Source organism: Dermacentor albipictus, chromosome 1 (genome assembly GCF_038994185.2).
Source record: "Dermacentor albipictus isolate Rhodes 1998 colony chromosome 1, USDA_Dalb.pri_finalv2, whole genome shotgun sequence".
Taxonomy (NCBI): domain Eukaryota; kingdom Metazoa; phylum Arthropoda; class Arachnida; order Ixodida; family Ixodidae; genus Dermacentor; species Dermacentor albipictus.
In genome coordinates, this window is record NC_091821.1 from 204,683,753 (window position 1) to 204,707,689 (window position 23,937).

Genomic DNA, 23,937 nt, shown 5'->3' on the forward strand with positions numbered 1-23,937 from the left:
AGGGTGATGTGTTGCAAAAGGAGACAGAGTTCTGCAAAAACTGGAATATGTCTCTAATTTGCGTGCTCACTCATGTAGAGCTGTCAGTTACACTATAGTGTTTAGCTGAGCGTGTTCTTGAAGAATAGAGGCGTAATATGTGGGAGGGCTGTAATTGTAATCATCACATCTAAATTAATGACTTCAAACTGGTACCACCACTTAAGTCTGAGTTGGTAAAATTGAGTGTGGTAGAGTACGGAAATTATTGAAACCGAAATGAATATTATGTGGCATAATATTCAATTGACTATTAAAAAATATTGAATATTTGCACAAGCCTAGTACATATAAACTTAATCACAACAATACTTTCCCACCTCACTTAACAATCTAATTTGCAACCTTGAGTGTGCACTGTGCGATGCGTTCAACAAGTACTGTGTCTGCACTAACGACATGATATTTTAGCGCAAAAAGCGGAACAGAAAAATTCTAAGTGACAGAAAAGCAAGAAAGGTGGCACAAGTAGCGCCGTCTTTCTTTTCTGTCTGTCACTTGTCATTCAGGTCATGTCGTTCAGCAAACACCAACTCGCCCAAGAAAAATGTGTTTGCACTACCTGCCATTGCAGCATTTGCTGTTTCACACAAGTGCTCTCTAATTCAGTGTAGCCTTGCACCATTACAAAAGAAATGGAAGCACGTGTTTTTCACAGGCACTGCTGAGCGAGCATAATGAAATGATTTCTTTGACTCAATTCTGTTTCATTCTTTTCACCCCCTGCTCTGAATAAGCCAATGCAGGTAAAATGTATGTAGGGGCCAATTGAGCCAATGGTGCTGTGCAGGGAAAAGAATTGGAATATAATTATTGCAATATTCCATTTGTGCCCTGTATAATTCTGCCACCGCTACCAGCAATTAGAATGTTCTTACACAAAAAAAGCACTATAAACTATAAAATTTATTGATATCATTTATTTATTATTTACAGTGTTGGGAGTCAGCCTTCATCACATAAGCTTTCTTAGCTTCTCAAGCCTGAAAAGTAAGAAAAGGGATAAAATGGAAATGTTTAAGGCAAACTGCAGCACATGCACAAGCATAAGTACAGCATCATGTAATAGTAACCAGCACATACAGGGTTGTCCCAGCTAACTTTAGTCAGAGTTCAAAAATATGCAAATGCACACTGAGACGATTTGACCAAAAGCATGTTGCTGACTATTGTATGGAGTAAGTCGCACTATTTTTTGTGTTCTGCTTAATTGCACTAGTCAAGATTAATTAACCAACTTCTGAAGCAACTAAGTTAGGCAAAAAATTCCAATTAGACAGTTGTAGAGAGCTTAGCAAAACATTCAATAAAACAGTTTCTAACTTTCTATTAGGCATTAGTGCTTTCCTGCTTACTGCAGATGCCCGCAGAATTAAAAAAAAAAAAAATACCATGTGACATGTCCGCTTGCGCACCGTGATTGCAGCGAATGCTCCGCATACAAACAAACATAGCATTCAGCTATGTTCCCATGTGATCAAGACCTCATGTAATAAAGAAAATGCGCGAGGCGTGCACGATCGAGAACAGTATATAGCTGCCCACCATGGCAGCTTCACTGCAATGCTTGCCCGCCCATCTCACGTGAAAACGCCGGCACGCACTCAGTTTCTCATTTAGGTACCAGGAAATCTTCTCCGGGGTCATCGCACGCGGTATTCACAGCTATCACCGCCAATCCTATTGCAATAAGCATCTTCGCCTATCCGTTTCACAGTGCATGGTGCTGTTGCATGCATAGCGCACCCTTTTAACAGGCGATAACCGAAATTCACCGCCGTTCCCTTCTGCAAACTGCGATTGTATATGTTTTCCAGCTGCTAGATCCCACGTTTAAAAAAAAAGAAAAAAAGAGAAGAAAAACAAGGGCGCAAAGCTCACGCGATTGATAACATTATATAGCTGCCCGTCTCGCGTGAAAACGATGGTGCGCACAGTTTCTTATTCTGGTACCAGTAAATCTCCGCCTGGGTTGTCGCACACTGCATTCACAACTGTCACCATCAATCCTATTGCGATTAGCACCTTACTGCCTTCAGCTATGTTTTACAGCGCATGGTGCACAGTGCCAGTGGTAGCGTACACCACGCTTTTGGTAGGAGGTAATCCACTGTTCCTTGCTGCAGGTGGGGCGGTGTGGACATCAAGTTTCACTTCGGCGATGTCTGGCATCCCCCACCAGCTCGATTTCGTTTGGGTTTCCCGTCTCCTTCTTAAAACACCAGGCAATTGGAAAACAACAAAGCGGGTTACCGAAACACCACCAGGGGCGCAATTGGAGATCGTTGTTCGAAACGCATTTTCAGTTTGTGTTTCGAACAACTATCTCCGATCGCGCCCCAGTAGTTAACAATAGTTGAGTCTTTCAAATTTTGGTTACTTCGGATATGTTTTTCCAGTTACTACGTTTTTCTCACTGTTTCTTCCAAAACGTATGAACAAGGTTCTACTGTATATTTGTTGAAAGGAACCGCACTCACTCCAGTGTGTTCCAAGTTTTGAAGGCATTGCAAGGCCTATTTAATGTGTAGTACACTCAGAAGCTATTAACAGTGATGCAGAAGCATGTGCAAAAAATCGCTGCTGGCGTATCAGTTCACAGGCTTAGCACTGCATGAAAAGTGTGCAAAATAGAGAAAATGCTCATAAAAGAAAAAGAGAGAAGGCTGCAAAGCACTCGGTGTGTTTGGTTGAATTTTGAGGAAGTTTTGTGAAGATGATGAAAAGGAAAATCAGCAATGAAAGGAAAGATTTGCTTTCAATTCTGTTCATGACTGGAACCTCTGGAACCATTAACGAAGTACTGACATGATGTTTAAAAATTTTCGCTCTTTAACAAATGAAGGTACACAACCTCGAAACACTAGAAAAAAAATACTAGCAAGGGTCTCGGAGTGCCCGATATAGTTTGGTTGTCTGTTATGCTGCTACTCATTATGCAGTTGGATGTAGCACAATTGAATGAGTCATAGTGAGTGGCAAAACAGTGCAATGTTTTGCTCTTATGTGACCATCTTCTATGTCACCATGTCATGACACATACACCTCCTTACAAATGAAACCAAAACTGGTTCCTAAAAAAGGTATTATAGTAAATTATTTAGGGTGCTTTGAGGCTTGTGAGTATTGGTTTTTGGGTTTCAAGGTAGAAGACTTTCATTCAAAGTAAAGAAACAGAAAGTCGAGAATGTCACGTCAATACTTCTCTAATATGCTCTCTTTTATTTTGCCAGTCATGGAATAGTGCCATTTTTTATCACATTTTCCAACTCGGGGAGCATACATGACAATAACTGATGAAGAACCCAAGTGTTTTAGCATTCCACCCTTATGGAATGACGACACCACAGCCAGGAATCAAATCCATGACCTCATGCTCTGCAGAAAAATGCCATGGCTACTGAGCCATCGTGACAAGTAGGCCTATATATGAAGCTGAAATACTTGACAATAAAATGTGAATCTTTTTAAAGATCTAATGAGGGAACTCTGCTTCACCACTGCCCACTGCCTCTAAAAAGGATGTCCCTCTCTTGTTTTCTAATCTGCCACAGCCACTGACACACTGAATCAGATGCTGGCTTTGGGATTGGAGCCCAAGGTTGTGGCAGTAGTGATAGAAGAGGCATTAAGCAATAAGCCAGTGTGGCCTAGTTTAGCAAGCCCACTGCAATCACTGCCAGTAGACTGAAGAAGGAGCACATTCACTGATTTCCTACAGCGAAGTAAATATATGAATAGACTTGGTAAATTCTTCACATGTACGGAAGCTAGAAGTGAGCTTAGGCGCATGGCAGTGAAAAGTGAAAAGTCTCTATGTCCTTTGTGTTATTCTGTGGTATGAAATGAGGAAGCAAATAAATTTTCTGGGAACACAAGGTAACAACGAAAGAAAATGGAGTCTAGTTGTATACATCAAAGCCACAAAATTCAAAGCATGAAGATGAAAATTTTGGGGCTTTGACATACTCATGAGGACATATAAGTTGAACTTCAAAAATTTTCTCTAGCAGGTGTTTTTCAAAAGTTTTCAAACTTATCCAAAAATGTAAATCTTAAATGTCAGCAATGCAGCCTCCTTTACCCATGGTAATGGGCAGTGCAAATGAGGACAAAGAAAGAACCACAAAGGACAGTCATAATCCTGTGTGGTTCTTTCTTTATCCTCGTTGTTCATCCTGCCCGTTACCATGAATCAACAATTCGCCCTATTTTCCAGTTTTACCCATCAGCGATATTGTGAAATATTTGATGTGTGCACTGTTCTTGCAAGTAAACATGTATTAAAAGCATGATAATAATCTTCAAATAGGGTTGAAGATTAATATGCAGAAGACAAAGATAATGATGAATAGCCGGGCAAGGGAACAAGTGTTCAGGATCGCCAGTTAGCCTCTAGAGTCTGTGAGGGAGTCCGATTACCTAGGTCAATTAATCACAGGGAACCCTGATAATGAGAAGGAAATTCATAGAAGAATAAAAATAGGTTGGATAGCATATGGCAGACATTGTCAGCTCCTGACTGGAAGCTTACCATTATCATTGAAAAGGAAGGTGTACAATCAGTGCATTCTACCGGTGTTAACATATGGGGCAGAAACTTGGAGACTGACCAAGAAGCTCGAAAACAAGCACCGCTCAATGAGCGATGGAACGACGAATGATGGGCGTAACGTTAAGAAGCAGAAAGAGAGCGGTTTGGATCAGAGAGGAAACGGGTATAGCAGATATCCTAATTGACATTAAAGGGACCCTGAAACGAATTTGACGATTTTGTACAAACGTACCGAGTCGTTAGAGTAGGTCCTTTATTATTAGGGGACCCATCTAAGTGCTCAGCGTAAAGTGTGTAATTTATTATAGGGTTTTAAACATGTTGGGTTAAACATAGGGTTAAACATGCTGAATTTTAAGCCGCCCCTACCCATTTGACGTCATTTTCACTAATGAAGTTAGTAGGGTGAGCTATCCGATCGGCTGCCCAGGGCGCATCATCAATAATTTTTCCAACTTTATGGTGAACAAATGTTGTTTGTAATAGTTGGAATGTTAGTTAATTTGTTTCTATAAAAAGAAAGTAACAGAAAGAGAATGCGCAAGAGCAATTTCTCACTACACTTAAGCACTTCCGGCACACAGCAAGTGTTGTCTGCTGGTGTTACAATGTGGTCCAGTTTGACGAGAGCTCCGCAGCCAAAGTCGGTCTGTCTTTTCGCGAGCACCATCATTCGACTTTGTTGTATTGTGGGCTGCAAACATAGTGACTGGCAATATGTCAAGCTGTGACATCGTGTCCCTCTGCAAGGCAGCAGATGAGCGGAGTGGTTGCAGTGCATAGTACTGTCGCTATCCGATTGGCGCCAGGATTTGCGCATTTGCGGCGATCACTTTGCACCGAAAGATTACTACCACAACAGCATTTCGCGAGTCTGGTGCTCGGGTAAACGCAAGAGCAAGGGGACAGGGCCTGGTCGTTTGACCGTGCCGTTTCACAGGATGAACAGAAGCGCAAACATGAATGGTCTGCATGGTGAAACCACCTGGTAGCACAGAGCTCAACCAAACACAGTGCCAGTAATTAAGCATATTCTTCTTTGGTGCTGGTGCAAATTTTTTCGCAGGAGTGTAATTGTTAACACATTGTTTTTGTATATGTTTAAAATGTTTTACACTTGGTTAGAGCAATGTTAGCTCTTTGTTTGGCTGGTTAAGCTCTGCGCCAATGGGTCGCTGGACCGTGGAGACAGATCAGGTAGCTCACGTACGTCTATGCTAAAGTTCCTTAATCAGCTTGAGTTTATTCCTCCACCGTTCCATCAAAACGCCTAGCTCGCCTGTGGTTACCGAAATACCAGACACGTTCAGCGTTGCAACAGAATGCTCGCAACACACGCTGCTTCGATAGCTGTCACTTGGGGTCGACTGCCAAGCAGCTGGCAGAGAGGTTGGAGAGGCTTCACGCATTCGCTCCTAGAGAACTGGAAGTGAAAGACATGACGTGCCATCATGATGCAGAGCCAGTGAAGGCGGAGGTGCTTAGCATCGATCACTCGGCGAACGAGCTGAAGAGAAAATGCGTGGCTATGGAGGAGGGTAACTTGTAATCGTCCATAGCTCTCTTAATATGAGATGCTTCACACAAATTGTGGTGCGAATAATTAACTTTAGCTGTACCCTACGTGTCCACAAAATTTTTCCAAACCATTTCAGGGGCCCTTTAAGAGAAAGAAATGGAGCTGGGCAGGTCATGTAATGTGCAGGTTAGATAACCATTGGACCATTAGGGTTACAGAATGGGTACCAAGAGAAGGGAAGTGCAGTCGAGGATGGCAGAAGACTAGGTGGGGCGATGAAATTAGGAAATTCGCGGGCACTAGTTGGAATCGGTTGGCACAGGTCAGGGGTAATTGGAGATCGCAGGGAGAGGCCTTTGTCCTGCAGTGGACATAGAATGGGCTGATGATGATGATGATGAATAAAATAAATTACTGCATATTTCTTCATACTTACTTTTGCTTGACTGAAATTTTACTTGCTATTTTACATGTGTCGTTTTGCACATTGCACTTATCTTGCACTATGTGGTGTTTTTTTCTACTTCTTATTAGGGCCTCCTTCATGTTTAAACCAATACAGTTGCCGACTGATAATACAGACATGCTTATTCCACCCTGAAAGTCTGCTTGGCACAACTTTATATGACCCCCATCGCGGTTGTCATGGTGGCAGTGACATGGTTCTTAACCCTTTACTGCACAATTTTTTGTTTCCTCAAAATATTATTCATGGCGTTGTAGGGAAGCATAATAGTACCTGTACTCCCATGGAAACTTACTTTAGCGAATGTCTGTGGTTTCAATTTGCAGAAAAAGGGTATGTTGCATATTTGCAACAATGTGCAAATAAAGAAGAAGTTGAAATTAAAAGATAGATTTAGTGCGATTCATACTCAGATGCTTATTTGCACAACACAATCATTGGTGCACCTATGATTTAGTGTGGAACAAAAAGAAGCACTTGTACATGTTTGTGCAGCACAGGTGGTTCCCGCACTTCGTGCAGTACGTCATGCAGATTCCCGTCCAGCCAGGAAACAATGCAGTGTTTTCGGGTTATTGACAAAATGTAGAACATCGAAGCACAGACGTAAAGTTGTGCCCGTGACGACGTGACACAGCAACGTGCGGAGGCACAGCGTACTTTTGAAAAGAAAAAAGGAAATTTGACCAGAGAACATCTTGTCCACATATTGAATCGAAACGGACTTACACTCGTGGCTGTCGTGACTAATTGAATAGTCACTGCCTTCACTATCAGGAGGAATTTCTAGGCCATACCAGCGTTTCGAAGCCATTTCATTATTCCGAAGAAAATAAACCATGTACACGTTGTTGCATTTGTGCAACATAGCAACGTTCTGTCGCCAGGAACAAACTATTCTGAAATTACAATATTTTTTTGAACCTACAGAGTCAGAAGGATGTGGAGCATAGCGTAACAATTTTTTTTGCGCTTTGTCTTGTGGAGAAATACATTTACAATTTGTAGAACTTACCTATATCACTGCTCCTGGGTGCGCGCAGCCTCCGCCACGTTTGTTTTGGTAGAAGATGCAAAGAATTAGCACAGATTGCAGCACAAGGTGCCGCATTTTACAGACCAATGTTGCGGATATGCAACAACATGTACAGGAAGCTCGAAACTGACTTCGCTTCGGTTTTTAACGCCGTTCATAAGAATGTTGCGTAAATGCAACAAGGTGCAGTAAAGGGTTAAAATTAAATTGTGGGGTTTTATGTGCCAAAACTAGTGGTGTGCGAATATTTGAAGATTAGAACATTCGATTTGAATCGGTTAGTATTTGATTTCATTTGAATGGCACTTTTACTATTATAAAAAGCCAACAAACACTTACATCAAGGACAACATAGGGGAAATTATTTGTGCTTAATAAATGAAATAAAGAAATGATAAATTAATGGAAATTAAAGTGGATGAAAAAACAACTTGCCGCAGGTGGGAACCGAACACACAACCTTCGCATTTCGCGTGCGATGCTCTATTGATTGATTGACTGACAGCGTAGCCTAATGCGGGGAGTTGCGACTTGTATACTACCCAGCCAATTTTGTCTCTTGCGACCGCCATCGCACCGTGTGTTGAAAATTCCAGCGTGTCAGGCCCATGACCCTCATGACGATTCACCACGCATCAATAACTGCAGTGACGATGCTTGGGCACAGTGTGCTGCTCAGCGAAGTGTGGCGTATTTTCGCCGGGTCCGGCCGCCTTCAGCACAGTTTGTCGGACAAAAAGCGCCCACACTCCATGACCTGTGCCACGTTCGGTAGTGCAAAACGCCCTACATATGTGTCAAACACTTTTCAAGTGTGAGATATATGCACAAAACCCAAAAGAAAGCACAAAACTAGCGAGACTCGTGCTACTCTACGGGACGACATATTTTCCATACGACCCAGCCAACTACGTTGACTGCCACCAGGTTGCACCATGGTGCATTCAAAACTCAAGTGCGTCAGCCACATAAATGGATACTTATTAAAACTTTGCAATAAAATAAACTTAATCGATGAACTTGGTACATATTACTGAATCTGTAGGATGAGCAGGTACTATTTAATTATCAAAATCATAGGAAGCCTCATAGTCAGAAGGGTAATCTACTCGCTGCCATACCACCCCATGATTTAGAGCGAAACAGAACAAGCAGAGACAACCCTGTGGAAGGCCTACAAGACGGCACTGCACCTACCAAGAAACACACCGAACAACAAGCTGCTACAGCTAGGGGTTAGCAACACCTTTGCCAAACTGGCAGAAGCACAGCTTGGAGCACAGTTTCACCGACTCAGAGACACGGCTACGGGAAGAGCGCTCCTGACAAAGTTAGGTCGCGACCCAAGGAGGCATCTCGATCGATCCATCGATATACCCGACGAGATCCGTAGGATCCTGCAGGTCAATCCCATTCCAAAAAACATGAATCCAAATCTCCACGCGGCCAGAAGGCAGGCGTGGGCAGAGTATGTGGAAAGGCATTTAGCCAAACTAGAAAACACGGTTTTTATGGATGCAACACTGTATCCATGGAATAGACATACAAATTACATTAAGGCAGCTTCGGTAGTGGTTGACAACGCAGGCAAGCTAATCACCTGCGCAACTACACATAGCGCCAAGATAGTGGAAGGGGAGGAGGTCGCTGTTGCGCTGGTGGCGGCTGAGGGCTATCGAAAAGACAAATCAATGGTCATTTTAACGGATTCAAAACAGACATGCAGGAACTACACAAAGGGTAGAATCTGCAGTGCTGCCTTAGCTATCCTCCGCAAGGCAGAACACCTCAGACACAGCGCAACCCACAAACTAATCTGGATTCCGGCACACACGGGGATAGAAGGAAATGAAAGGGCAGACAGCTTGGCTCGCGAGATCACGTACCGAGTCGAGCGGCCACACGGCCTGGAACAGCACTTCACCGTGGAGATCGGCTATTCAGAGTTACTGAACTACCACAGAGGCAAGAGAATTAGATACTCCCCGCCACACAAAGCCTTAACACAGCAAGAAGCAGATAGTTGGCGGAGGCTGCAAACGGGAACCTTCTCTAACTTACATATACTAAGCAAGATGTATCCTACACAATTTAGGAACACATGCCCGTGGTGCGGGACAACCTCCACGCTTTACCATATAACCTGGGAGTGTAAACGTAACTACACATTCCACCAACACAAAACCCTGAGTGCGGAGCAGTGGGAGAGCCGGCTCACCAGCTGCGAGCTCGCCGCCCAAAGGGCAATGGTGCAGCACGCAAGCGAAGCAGTGCGGCTCAGTGGAGCCCTGGACTAAGGGCCCAACTCTGCTAAGGTCAAGCGTCTGCAGCGATGAAGACGAAGACCGAACGCTAAACCCTTAATGGACCAAATAATGTCTCTCTCTCTCTCTCTCTATTTTGTAAGCACTGTCTGGGTAATCTTGAGACTCTACAGGTATGTTTTTGTGAACTACAACAAGCTACAAAGCTCAACCAAGATATTGAAAGGCAATGCAGCAGGCAGACACAAGAGATACCAGTGTTACTACGCAAGACAAACACAGCACGCAATGCTGCTTTGCTGTTAGCAACAATTTTTATATGCACAACAATGAAGAAAAAAGTTTATGAATGTTCAGTGTATACCTTGACATGATGTCTTTATAAGAGGGCTCTTTCTCGGATTTTGACAGTTCTTCCCCTGAGGTGTCACTGGTTTCGCTATCTTCACTGCTTTCATGTCGAGAGCTCTTTCTCGCTGTTGCATGTTTTGCATCCTTCTTGTGTTTCTTCTTCTTAAGTTTAGACTGATAAAAATAAAAAAAATAAACTTGGCATAAAATCCACAAAATTTTCAAAAGCACAGATTAAATGAGTTTTCTAGACATACCTTGAGCTTTTTTTTGTGTTTCTTCTCACTCCTTGACTTGTGATCTTTTTTCTTGTGTTTGTGTGAGTGTTGTAACTTAGATGAACCTTGAAGGATAGCTGACAATAGAAAAGCAACAGGGATTAATCACCTGCAAAAATGCATCAGTACATTAACTGCACAACAGCACCAAAGACAAAAATATTACATGCCATTTACACACTGCAGCTTAGTCCTATATAAATTTATACAGGCTGCATCACAGTACACCTATTGCATTCCTTACTGTTCATTACAACATTCAAAGAGACAAGTTATAGAAATTAGAAAAGTCTCAGGAGCTAAATTTACTTTTGCCCACATGTGAAGAAGATAAGATCATCCTCTGTGCCTGATGAAAGTGCTGTCCCAGCAGTATTTGTTCTTATGTTTTTTCAAGCTGGAAATGACGACGGAATGAACACTCATTTTTATGAACCAGACCCACTGAAGGCAACAACACAAGCAGTTTTTTTTTTTATAAAAGTGAAAGATGCTAATAATGTGAAAGGTCTGCAAGAAACTTCAGATATGTGCTGCTTCAAATATGACATATTGCCAAACCAGCCTTCAAAGTAGTGCTACAAGGTGTATACCTCGCTCCGATGGTTCAATGTTGGTAAAGCAAGGCCCCCCTTGTGGTGGTGGTGGTGGTGGTGGCATGGGGCCATACATGCTGCTGCTGCTGGACGTTTGCGTAGAGTGTTGAGACGACGTCGTTTCACCTAAGGAAGTGCAAGCCACTGTGCTGCTTGCTGGATTAGAGGGCATGTCTTGCAGTGGTGCTGGTGGCACCCTACGATTGAGCTGCTCAAAGTCAAGGTTGGCAAAGACTCCGAGGGCAGGTCTTGGAGGTTGCTTTACTGCTTCAGCCGGGCTTGCTTTTGTGTCAGTAGCCCCTGAAACGGCCTCCTCTCCTAGAGTTGTCTCTCCTAACATGGGTTTCCTATCTACATGATCCTCATCCTCATCCTCTGATGATTCTGAGAAGATTGATTTGAAAAATTCCAAAGGTGGGCGCTCCTCTTCAGGCGTGTCGCTGGAGACCTGGACCAGAAATAGGTTAAAGTAAGAAAACGTATTTGGACCCATTGCTGACAAGCACACAGAGACTAGCTTGTGCACAATGGAACATGGAACCAGGCTGCTTCATTATCACTGCAATGGTTTTTTGTTTTTAAAGCATCAGTGTTCACATGCTTAGGTTATAAAACATAGTGACTTTTCACCCACATGGCAAGCAGTGCGGATCAGTAAGTCATCAGGCGGAGTGGGGTAGCGCGAAGTGGGACGAGAGACAAGGGCGCTGCACCACTCAGCCTCATGGAATACCAACTAGCTTCAACGATCATTCTCTTAAAAGTATAAATATAAAAATAAATTTATTTTTATATTGCTACGGAACAGCCGCCACAGCGTGGCTGCACTGAGGAGGACGAAGACGACGTGTGTGCCGGTTAGATATAGTGCGCCATTTTGGCCTCCGTGAGCTTACCTGTAATTAAATTGTAAACAGTATTCGGCTTCAGCTTCACGTAACATTAATTTGGTGGAGGTGGACGTTCCCCGTACCCGTCATGGAGCTTCGCAGCGGTCGCAACGGCGACAATGCAACTTCGGCTCCTGCTGGCGGCACTTCATCTACGCAAGCGTCTCCGCCTGCAGCCCCGACCTACGTCGCCGTTTCCCCACCTCGGGATCCTGGTGTTTTCAACGGAGTCGGCAGTCCTGATGTTGACGACTGGCTCCGCTTATACGAACGTGTCAGCCCCAGTCACAGGTGGGATCCGACTATTATCCTTGCCAACATACTTTTCTACCTCGACGGAGCTCCATTGGCGTGGTTCCAGACTCACGAAGAGGAGATCTCGAGCTGGGATCTCTTCAAAGACAAGCTACGCGACCTTTTCGGCAATCCGTTTGGTCGACAAGTCGACGCCAAGAAAGCCCTTGCCACACGTGTACAGACGCCGACCGAGTCTTACGTGTCGTACATTCTCGACGTGTTGGCCCTTTGTGCCAAGGCTGACCCAAACATGACTGAGGACAATAAGGTTAATCACGTCCTCAAAGGCATTGCTGACGACGCCTTCAATTTACTGGCGTTTACGAACGTCACCAGCATCGATCCCATCCTTAAGGAGTGCCGCCGTCTCGAGCATGCTAAAAGCCGCCGGGTATCCCAGCACATCACGCGACTTCCCAACACAGCTGCTACGTTATCCTGTGACGACCTCTTCCACCAGCCGTCGTGATGTGACAACTTGACTCGTATCATTCGTCGTGAGGTCGAAGTGGCACAACCGGCGGCCCCTTCATTCCTCTTACCTGATCATTCTCCGGTGACAATCTCCTTGATCCAGGGCGTCGTCCGTCAAGAGTTGTCCAACGTCGGCATGAAATCCATTCGTTCCGTACGCTCGGAACCTTTGTCTCCACGCACGTCCCCACCGCGCTCTTCTTACTCCTCTTATGGACAACAGAACCCCTCTGAATGGCGAACCGTGGACGACAAGCCAATTTGTTTTAACTGCCGACGCATTGGACATGTCGCTCGCCACTGCCGCAGCCGCTGGACTTCTCCGACACGCTATTATCCTGGTTGCCCCCCTCGCCCCTCTAGTGCATCCATTTCCTTCGCCCCTTCTATGCCCGCTCCATCATCTGACCCTGCGACACCTTTGACACGACCCTACTCCCGCTCGCCTTCTCCCTCCCGCCGCCAATCTCGCTCGCTCCCGTCACGCCGTGCTCCTTCTCCGACCTACTCGCCGCACCCCCGACCGGAAAACTAGACAGTGCAGCTTCTGGAGGTGAAGCTGCATTGACGACATTGGCACGAAATCCTCGCTTCACCTTACCCACGAACAAGAATCTTTTGGACGTTCTCGTCGACAATGTTCCTGTGTGCGCGTTGATTGACACCGGGGTGCATGTGTACATTATGAGTGCTGCTCTTCGCCATCGGCTCAAGAAAGTTCTGACGCCTGCCCCGAACCGAGTCGTACAAGTCGCCGACGGAGGGACTGTCGCTATTGTTGGCATGTGTTCTGCCCGACTCACCATTGCTGAGAGACACAACGTCGTTCTCTTCACCGCCATCGAGCATTGCCCTCACGAACTCATTCTCGGTCTGGATTTTCTTGCCCATCATTCTGCCCTCATTGACTGTTCAGCCGGCTCACTTCGCCTTGACTTGCCTCTCCTTGCCGACCCCGTGGACCCGCCTCCAAGCCATCTGAGCTGCATAGATTTTATTCGCCTACCACCTCACTCTGTGACACACGTCGGCTTGTCCCCTCCAGCTGTACCTGACGGAAATTACGTGGTCGCGCCAATTCCGGCCGTTATGCTTACACATGGTGTTACCGTGCCACACACTGTGCTGAAAATTACTGGCAACCGCACCTGCCTTCCACTTGTCAATTTCGCACTAACCGCGGAAGTTCTGCCTCAGGGGATCTCCTTGGCTATAATTCGCGCTTTGCAGGATGATGAGGTCGAGCCATTCACAGTGGGAGATCGTTACAGCTCAGCCCATACCGTGACGTCATCGCACGGTACTGACGTCGACATTAAGAAGATGGTCTCCTCTGACCTTACACCTGCTCAAGCTGAAACTCTTTGCCGCGTTCTTGCAGGCTATCGCGACATTTTTGACTTTGACAATAAACCCTTAGGTCAAACATCCGTCGTGACCCATCGCATAAATACTGGCGATGGGAACCCTATTCACCGACGTCCATACCGTGTCTCTGCGTCGGAACGAGCTGTTATCCAACAGGAAGTTACAAAGATGCTTGCAAAGGACCTTATCGAGCCTTCCTGTAGTCCTTGGGCATCTCCCGTCATACTTGTCAAAAAGAAGGATGGAACGTGGCGCTTTTGTGTAGATTATCACCACCTGAACAAAATCACAAAAAAGGACGTGTACCCTTTGCCACGTATTGATGACGCTTTAGACTGCCTGTACGGTGCCACCTATTTTTCTTCTATCGATTTACGGTCCGGCTACTGGCAGATATCCGTCGATGACATGGACCGAGAGAAGACTGCATTTGTTACCCCTGACGGCCTTTATCAGTTCAAGGTGATGCCTTTCGGTCTCTGTAACACGCCCGCCACCTTCAAATGAATGATGGACTCTTTGCCTCAGGATTTCAAGTGGTCCACCTGTTTGTGCTATCTGGACAACGTCATCGTTTATTCGCCCACATTCGACATGCATCTGGACCGTCCTTCAGCGATTCTTGACGTGTTCCGCCGCGCCAGTCTCTAGTTGAACTCGTCAAAATGTCATTTCACTTGCCGCCAAATCGCCGTCCTTGGACACCTCGTAGATGCCAGAGGCGTGCGACCCGATCTGGAGGAAATTCGCGCCGTTACGAATTTTCCCGTTCCGAAGTCTACCAAGGATGTTCGTACTTTCTTAGGGCTGTGCTCTTATTTCCGACACTTTGTGAAGGATTTTGTGACCATTGCACGTCCCCTTACCAACCTCTTGAGAAAGACGCCCCTTTTTCTTGGGGTCCTGACCATGCCGCATCTTTCTCGCAGCTGACTACTCTAATTACGTCTCCAATTTTGGCCCACTTTGACCCGTCTGCCTCAACGGAAGTTCGAACTGATGCCAGTGGTCACGGCATAGGAGCAGTATTAGCACAGCGCCAGCGTGGACATGATCGCATTATAGCCTATGCCAGCCGACTTCTATCACCCGCCGAGCGCAATTATTCAATCACAGAGCGCGAGTGCCTCGCTCTTGTGTGGGCTGTTGCGAAATTTCGTCCATACTTGTACGGACGCCCCTTCTGTGTCATCACTGATCACCACGCTCTCTGCTGGCTATCCTCGCTCAAGGACCCCACGGGACGACTCGCTCACTGGGCGTTATGCCTGCAAGAATATACCTTCTCCGTGGTATATAAGACGGGACGCTTGCACCAGGATGCCGATTGTTTGTCCCGCTACCCCATCAACAAACCGGCTGATGCAGACGCCATCGCTTGCGTTTTCTCTGTGTCCCAGTTGCTTCAAATCGGCAACGAGCAACGGCGCGATCCTTCATTGCGCGCCCTCATCGACCGTCTGGAGTCAACTCCTGGCGACGCCTCTCTCCGGATGTTTCTCCTTAAGGAGGGGACATAATACCGCCGCAATCTCGATCCACACGGCCTTGACCATCTGCTCGTCATTCCATCGTACCTGCGTTCGACTGTCCTCCAGCAACTTCACGATGCTCCCTTCACTGGACACTTGGGTGTCTTGCGCACATACGACCGTGTACGCCGTCGATTCTTTTGGCCGGGTCTCGCCCGCTCCGTGCGGCGCTACGTTGCCACTTGTGAGCCCTGTCAGCGCCGGAAGAAACCCTCCACACCTCCAGCTGGATGTCTCCAGCCGATCGACATCCCACTCGAACCCTTTTTCCGTGTTGGTCTAGATCTTCTTGGACCATTTCCTCTCTCGGGCTCCAAAAATAAATGGGTCGCCGTTGCTCCGATTATGCTACGCGGTACGCAGTCACCAGAGCCCTCCCAACAAGTTGCGCTACTGACGTTGCTGACTTTCTGCTCTATGACATCATTTTAGTGCACGGTGCTCCGCGCCAATTACTCACTGACCGTGGCCGCAGCTTTCTGTCGGCAGTTGTCCAGGACATCCTCCGCTCCTGCTCGACAACGCACAAGTTCAGGACGTCCTACCACCCCCAGACCAACGGCCTCACGGAGCGCCTCAACCGGACCATCAACAACATGCTTTCCAAGTACGTTGCGACCGACCACCACGACTGGGATCTTCACTTACCATATGTGAAGTTCGCGTATAATTCATCGCGTCACAACACCGCCGGCTATTCACCGTTCTATCTCCTATATGGTTGAGAACCCGTGTTGCCCTTGGACACTTTGCTGCCCTCGGCCACACGTTCCACCACTGAATACACCCGCGACGCGATCGCACACGCTGACCACGCACGCCAGCTCGCCCGCTCCCGTCTCGAGGCCCCACAGGAGCATCAGAGATGCCTCTATGATTGCCACCATCGTGACGTGCACTTTTTTCCAGATTCTCTGGTGCTTCTCTGGTCACCTGTTCGCCATGTGGACCTTTCCGAAAAGCTGCTGTCGCGCTACACTGGCCCCTACCGTGTGGTCCGACAAGTGACCGATGTCACGTATGAAATCATCCCCGCCGATCTCTCAGCGTCATCATCAGCTGCAAGTGAGATCGTTCACGTGGCAAGACTAAAACCCTACCACACACCTTTCACCGCGGATGTGTAGATTAGGCACCGGGACGGTGCTTCTACAGCCGGGGGTGATGCTACGGAACAGGCGCCACAGTGTGGCTGCACTGAGGAGGACGAAGACGACGTAGGTGCCGGTTTGATATAGCGTCGCCATTTTGGCCTCCGTAAGCTTACCTGTAAAAATATTGTAAATAGTGTTCTGCTTCAGCTTCACGTAGCAATATATTCTGGGGTTTTACGTGCCAAACTACAATTTGATTATGAGGCACTCCATAGCGAGGGACTCCGGATTAACTTTGACCAGCTGGGGTTCTTTAACATGCATCCAATCCACGGTAAACAAGCATTCTTGGATTTCGCCTCCACTGAAATGTGGCTGCCATGGTCGAGATTCAATCCCATGCCCTCAGGCTTAGTAGCGCAACACCACCACGCCACCATGCATACTGTATTTACCCGAATCTAATGTGCACCTTTTCTCAGAGAAAATAGGTCTGAAAATTGCCTGCACATTACAATAAATACAAAGCTAAACTACCGTCACAGCCATGAGACGCAGCGTCATCACCATTACAAAATAGTGACAAAGCAAGTTTTTGTGAAGTTTGCTGCTGGTTGATTTTGTGCTCAACTACAATCTAGAGTGGTATTCCTGGCCAATAACTGTCAGAGATGCTATCACTTTCACGAGATTTTGCACGACTCTGCACTGGATGCGTCACTGTAATCGGCTTCCAGCGTTTCTGGCGCTATGCCAAGCTTTCTAACTGCGTACAGTACTATGAACGTTGTCGGACACACACTTCGACAAGTTCGATGCAGTCTTGCAAAAGTGATAGCAGTGTCTCTAAAAGTGATTGCTCATGAATACCATCTCTGTGTGCTTGGTATCTGCAGTCAACTAAGTGTAAATGGCAATGATGATACACTGCTTTCATACTATAAAAGCTCAGTGCTCTTAAAAGAAAAAAAACACACACACACACACATCTGTGAAGGTGTGTCAGTTTTTCTGATCATGAACGTGAGGTGCATACTACATTTTTCTTTTATGAATTTGCTGCCTGTTACATTCAGTTGCACATTTATTTAAAAAACAGGGTGCACGTCAGAATCAGGTAAATACGGTAATGGCTCATTTGAAGTGCTTTTATACATTAATGAACACTGATACACGCATTTAATACTTTCATTACATCAATAAACTAATAACATTAATAATACATGAATTATACAATTTCACTTTATGTTCGCTAATATGAATAAGCTGTCAGTGGTTTAGACAGGACTTAATCTTGCGTGTTGGGGGGTGAGGGAGAGTGTGCAACCCAGTGTTGATTTTAAGAGGTGTTTCTCACTTGCTTGTAACACGTTTCATGTTTTAACACAAATAATTTTTTGCCATTTTCTGACACCAAAACAACACCCTGCGCATGCAATGGTCAACCGTGGTCACAAGAACACTTGCCTCTTCATCATCAGACTTGGATTCCACTGTACTTGTCATCGCTTCTGCACCTGAGACAGCAGGTTCAGTAACCGGCACAGATCCTACGAGGGAAATGGGGGATTTTGCAATCAGCCACACATTTCATGATTGTAGATTTTCAGAAAATCTATGGGGAGGCCACAATGTTTCTTGACGTAAGCACATTGCTATTCAAGTAATACAAATTAAAATACTACTATAATATGAAACAATGGCAGCAAGAATCACTATATTAAATAATAAGGTAGGGCTTTCTTCTAAAATGATTAAGTCTTGGGTGCATTTTTGCATATTAGATAAAGTCCGAGCATAAGCGCAGGCTTAATTCTGACAATAATATACAGTAAAACCTCGTTTATTTGAACTTGGTTAATTCAAAATCCTGGATAATTCGGAGGTTTTCTGTTGTTCCGTATTTACCAATGTAAATTTGACAGGATAATTCGAACCGGCGGCCTAGGCCAACCCGGTTATTTCGAAGATTTGGGGTGCTTTGTGGCAATTCCCGATTCCCATTTCACTGAAATCTGCCGAAACGACTGCCATTCTGAGCCGCGAGGCGACGCCACATAGCAATCGTGATTATTTATAGACGAAGTGCCCGACCCGTAGTACTGCTAGCACAAAAATCAGTCCACGGTATGCCCCGCGCACGGCCAAAACGCGCGCCTGCAGAGAAGACATGCTTCACTGCAACGCAGTGGCATATCGGTTTTTGTCACATGCTCTCGTCCCCCCCTCTGCACGCTCCTCGTAGTCGCAGTGGTCGCAGCATCAGCGCGTGTTCTGTGCCACTGCTGCTGGCTGCCATTCGCCCATTCTCTCTCCGAGCCTGCAGTGACGTGTGTGCGCACAACGCCAGTCTGTGCCGCTTCTTTTTGTGCGGTGGTTAGGGATGTTGCAGCTAGTGTGGTGTTCTTTTTTTTCTGAACTGTGCAGAAGTGCCAGTGGGCAAAGATGCCAAAGTATAAGACTTTAACGCTGCAGCAGAAGTTCTGCTTGATCCAAGAAGCAGGTAAGAACATGTGTTCCAAGACTGAGTTGGCTGAAAGGCATAGCGTGCTCCTGTCGACGATGTCCACAATATTGAAGAACAAGTCGAATGTACTGGAGGCCTACAGCAAGACATATGCTTCGAAGCAGTCATTAGTATGGGCTCCCACGTACCAAGATGCGGAATCAGCTTTACTTCGCTGGCTGCAGAAAGCAAACGCAACCCACCTTCTCGTCACTGGAACGATACCGTGGGAGAAGGCCAACGACATGGTTCTACAACTTGGGCACGAAGAGTTCAAGTGTACCAATGGATGGTTCAGCCGTTTTAAAGAGCGCAATAATTTGACCTTCCTAGCCATCTGTGGCGAGAGCAGCAGCGCAAACGAGAGCGTCGTTGACGACTGGAAGAAACACACACGTTGGCTGCGTTGCTTAGCGAGTATGGTGCAGACAATGTGTGCAACCTTGACGAGGTGCAACCTTGACGAATTTTTTGCCTGGGTTGCATTTTTTTTTCGTGTTCATTCATTCGAAAAGCCGCTTAATTAGAAGATTTTTTGCAGTCCCGATGACTTCGAATTAACGAGGTGTTACTGTACAATCGCACCCATTTATAACAATATTCTAATGCCAAGAAACTCCCACTGTTATAACTGATAATTGTTATAACCACGTTGACTGTACAGAAATAAGTACAGTCAAACCCACTTATAGCATCCCTGTTTTTAACAATGCCCAGGTGTAAAAAAGGGCAGCTGCTGGAATGTGAACTTTTGTGAGTGTTCTGTGGTAATATAAACAGCTTACGAGAATGTTCCCATGCTGTATAATTGGCTATAAATTAAATCTGGCTACTGGGTGTTTGTGGCTAACAGAAAATGAACGTGAAATCTAGGAAAAAAAAAAAAAGAGAGCTGCTGCACGCCCGCCTTTGTGCCGCGCTCCCTGCACGACAAGCCTTCATCACATCATCCTACGCATTGCCGGCCTCACATGCTCCTCTCTCGTATTCCTTACACCTCTCCATTAAATGAGTCGACTGCGCTGTGTGTAGGGCAACGAGATGAACTCGTGCTGTGCGGGATATGTGGCACAAAGGCAGGTGTCATGGCTTACGCATTTTTACCCCTCTATTTTTTTTGTGTGTGTGTGTTCAAGTATATTGCATTCTTTTTCCATTTGGCACACGCATCCAGCAGCCAGATTTATATTTTTATAACTGATACTGCAGCATGGGAGCATTGTAGTAAGTGGTTTATTTCACCATAGAACATATGCAAAAATATATGGTGCATCGGCTGCTCATTGTTATGTCCAACACATTGTTAAGAGCAGTATCTAGAAGTGGGTTCAACTGTAATACCCTTGCGGCAGTTGTGAGACGTTCTGGATATTTAAATGTCTGTACAAGGGTATAAAATGAGCCAAGATTTGGTATATGTGGGTTCAACGTTCAACATGTGTTGATGTTGCCCACTTTCAGGTGATGCAAAGAGTGGAACCATACCTGCAGGGCATGGCACTAGCATCAAACAAAACGAAACAAGAACTTCAAGATGGGCAACTTCAGAGAATGACAACCTCGTTAGTTGTTTGTTGACGTAATTTCCAATACAGTCAAACCTGGCTATATCAAACTCGCCAAGAACGCCTATCAGTTCTATATAGAGCATAATTCGATATAATCCTGCTAAATAATTGAATGTCATAAAAGCACATACCATTTATAAAATCACTTTATCGATGAAACTAGCTTAGTTTCACGTGAAATAGTCCTGTATTTTATTCTGCTTGGGCAATTTCGCTGCGTGCAATGCACACACTTCTCCACATTGTCTAAGAAGTCGGAGCAGCTGAGGCTGCAACCTTCTGCATTCCCGCAGAAGCAGCTGACTAGTGTGAGTGCACCAATAACTTCGGAGGATGTGGGCAAAGGACTGTTGTTGCTTTCCTCATTGTGCCCACCTTCACTTGTGCTTGGTACGATGTCGGCAATGTAGTCTTCATTTTCGGGCTCTCCCGTGGTCGCGACACCATCATCTGCACCCACAAACTCGTCTACCATTGATTTGTCAACAGCTTCCGGAAATTCTGACAGTTCGTTCCAAACTTATGCAACACCCGCAACGGCTTCGTCGCATTCATCAGAATTTACAGTCGTTATCGAGCACGCGGAAGCCAGCACGGCTGAAGCAATTTCGGATGAACCACTTTCACACGGCCGTGCGTATGCATCGGGTGCCACGGGCACCGAGTCGCGAGCTTGGCCGCTTTAGCCCTAATCTCCCCCTTATTCTTCAAGATCGTGCTGAGAGTGCTCCTTCGAATCTTGCACGCTGCGGGGACATCCGACTACTCACTGCGTTCGACTCGATTTATGATTTCGAGCTTCACGACGAAACGCAAATCCTGCCGCTTCATCACGGCAACACTGCGGGAGAAGGCCCACAAGGCGCACACACAGTGAACCAGAAAAGCAGTGAGACAACTTGCACTTTCGCCATCTTGCACGACGAGGGCACAAGAGCCTCTGGTTGGCTGTCTGAGCAAGCATTGCGGGCGGGCCAGGATAATTTTTTGCAGGGGGGTGTGAACGGCTCGCCCGAGGCAGCGCGGTCACGGTAGGGAGAGCGGCTGGATGGAGCCGCGCCACCGGGTTTCTCTGCCACCACGAGGGAAAGCCAACTTTTGGGGGCACTTTACTGCCTTGACGTTCGATATATCGGGAGTTGCTGCTATTTTTGTTCAATGCAAGCATAAATTTTGCTATATATACTCATTGTAACTATACCGTGTCCAGAAATTGTTCGATATATAGAATAATTCGATGTAAAGGGGTTCGATATAGTTGGGTTTGACTGTATACTGAACACCCACAGTGCACTGCTCTTTCTAGAAATAGAACAGAGCTTGTACATAAAACAAAATCCAGGATAACACCTTGCTTAAAGACCACGCACAAATAAACAGAACCATGGAGAACTTGATATTTCTATGCATAGGCTTAGAGTAGACACTTTACACATATGTATTTTACTCCTTTTGGAAGATGCAGTTAAACCTCAATATAACGAAATTCTCGATATCATGAAGTATTTAACTTTTCATAACCTCTTGTCCACAGAACATATTTGTCCATCTTGTCCATTTTGAACAGCTTGTCTATAGAACATAGAGTATTTAGAGCCTCAATATGATGAAGTGTGTGTGTATGCGATTTCAATATAATGAAATTTCACTGCCGCCGCAAAGGTATGCCGAGACAATGGAAACTTTCGGACGCAGATGGTCACATGATTGAATTACAAGCTGCTGCTTGCAAATGCACTTCTCAAATCTCGCGCCTTGCAACAAGAGCAACCACCAAGTGGAGCCGCATCTTGTTCCATATAAAGTAGAAGTGCGATAAGATCCTATCGCGCCCCGCTGACTACGTGCTTTAGGTGCAAGTGAAAGTGTACGAAGATGAGACAAGAAAGATGGCGGCTTCACAAGTGCTGCTTTTTTATGCGAACAAAGGAAAGAGGGGGAGTCGAGTGAGCTTGCGGTAACGCGATCAAGCGCGCACAAAGGGGGCGGGGCGGAGTGGGGGGTAAGTTGGCGCGCATCTTGATCTCTGGCACGCGTCTCAGCCGTGGCTACGCATGGCTGTAAGCATGGCTGAATGCATACACAGCCACGCACCCTGCTTTAGAGGTAATCTGCCGCGTGTGCAAAGAGTGGGCGTGCTGAGTCGGTGTAGCACTATGCAAACTGTCTTACCGCGCATTTAGTATTGGAGGTTGTGTAATATAAAGTTTTGGTGGCCCATTAGAGCGAGAGGCAGATGAAGCATTCACTCCCCACTGTCGGTGGTTTTCCTGATAGTGTCACCCCAGTGCGGGCTACGCTATCAGCTGCGGGGGTGGAATACATGCAAAAGCGTGGCTGACTTCACTTATTTCTTAGCACCGAGGAGATAACGTTTGATTTACGTGGCTTGAAACCGTATCGTTCATCGCCGACTCCCAAATTTATCGAAATTAATTGTTTTCTCATTCAAATTTGCTTTTTTTGATTGCCCAATAATTCAAGAAATTCTGCGGCCCCTTTCCATGGAAGAAAAATTATTTGGCGACTGTAATTATTTGCACAAAAGGTTGAATTTCAATACAACGAAATTTCGATATAACAACGCAAATTGCCGATTTTACCGACTTCGTTATATTGAGGTTTAACTGTATAACAGAAGCCCAAAAGTCTGATATCTCTATCAAGTAGCCCAGAAATACAATGGAAATGAGTCTTTAAGAGCAGTGGTGCACACATGGCATTGTCCAAAGTATTCAATTGAAACTTTGCTGATGCAATGGCTCACAGGCATTCAGCTATGTGTGGATAAATGTGGGGAGCTCCAAATTGCATTTCATAGTAATAAATGTTATTTTCTGTATTAGAAGTGCAATAACACCATCTGAGAGTACCAGTTCTACAGGGCTGTATTCTGTATTCATGTCCTAAGGGCAGAATGAACATTATATGTCAGCCTGCCAATGCTCATACAAGCACTCCACAAGTAATGCTTCAGTGCAAATTTGAAGACAGTATATAATACATGAAAAGCCACAGATAGCCTGTCAAGTAAACTGGGCTAACAAGCCTTCCATTAACAGGTTATGTTATTATCGAAAACTGAAGAATACAATGAATTGAAT

The 23,937-nt window shown here is 45.7% G+C and overlaps 1 protein-coding gene across 1 annotated transcript in view; it reads right to left on the reverse strand.

Annotated features, from left to right (window-relative positions):
* Nucleotides 1-926: 926 nt before the first annotated feature.
* LOC135896919 (G patch domain-containing protein 1) overlaps nucleotides 927-23,937 on the reverse strand; it is a 74,637-nt gene continuing 51,626 nt past the window's right edge. Inside the window, exons 12-16 of the mRNA XM_065425430.2 lie at nucleotides 18,227-18,309; nucleotides 11,102-11,552; nucleotides 10,488-10,585; nucleotides 10,244-10,404; nucleotides 927-1,022 (exon numbers count right to left, since the gene is read on the reverse strand). Of these exons, the coding sequence (XP_065281502.1) occupies nucleotides 995-1,022; nucleotides 10,244-10,404; nucleotides 10,488-10,585; nucleotides 11,102-11,552; nucleotides 18,227-18,309 (821 nt within the window). The 3' untranslated portion in view covers nucleotides 927-994. The remainder of the gene's footprint in view (nucleotides 1,023-10,243; nucleotides 10,405-10,487; nucleotides 10,586-11,101; nucleotides 11,553-18,226; nucleotides 18,310-23,937) is intronic.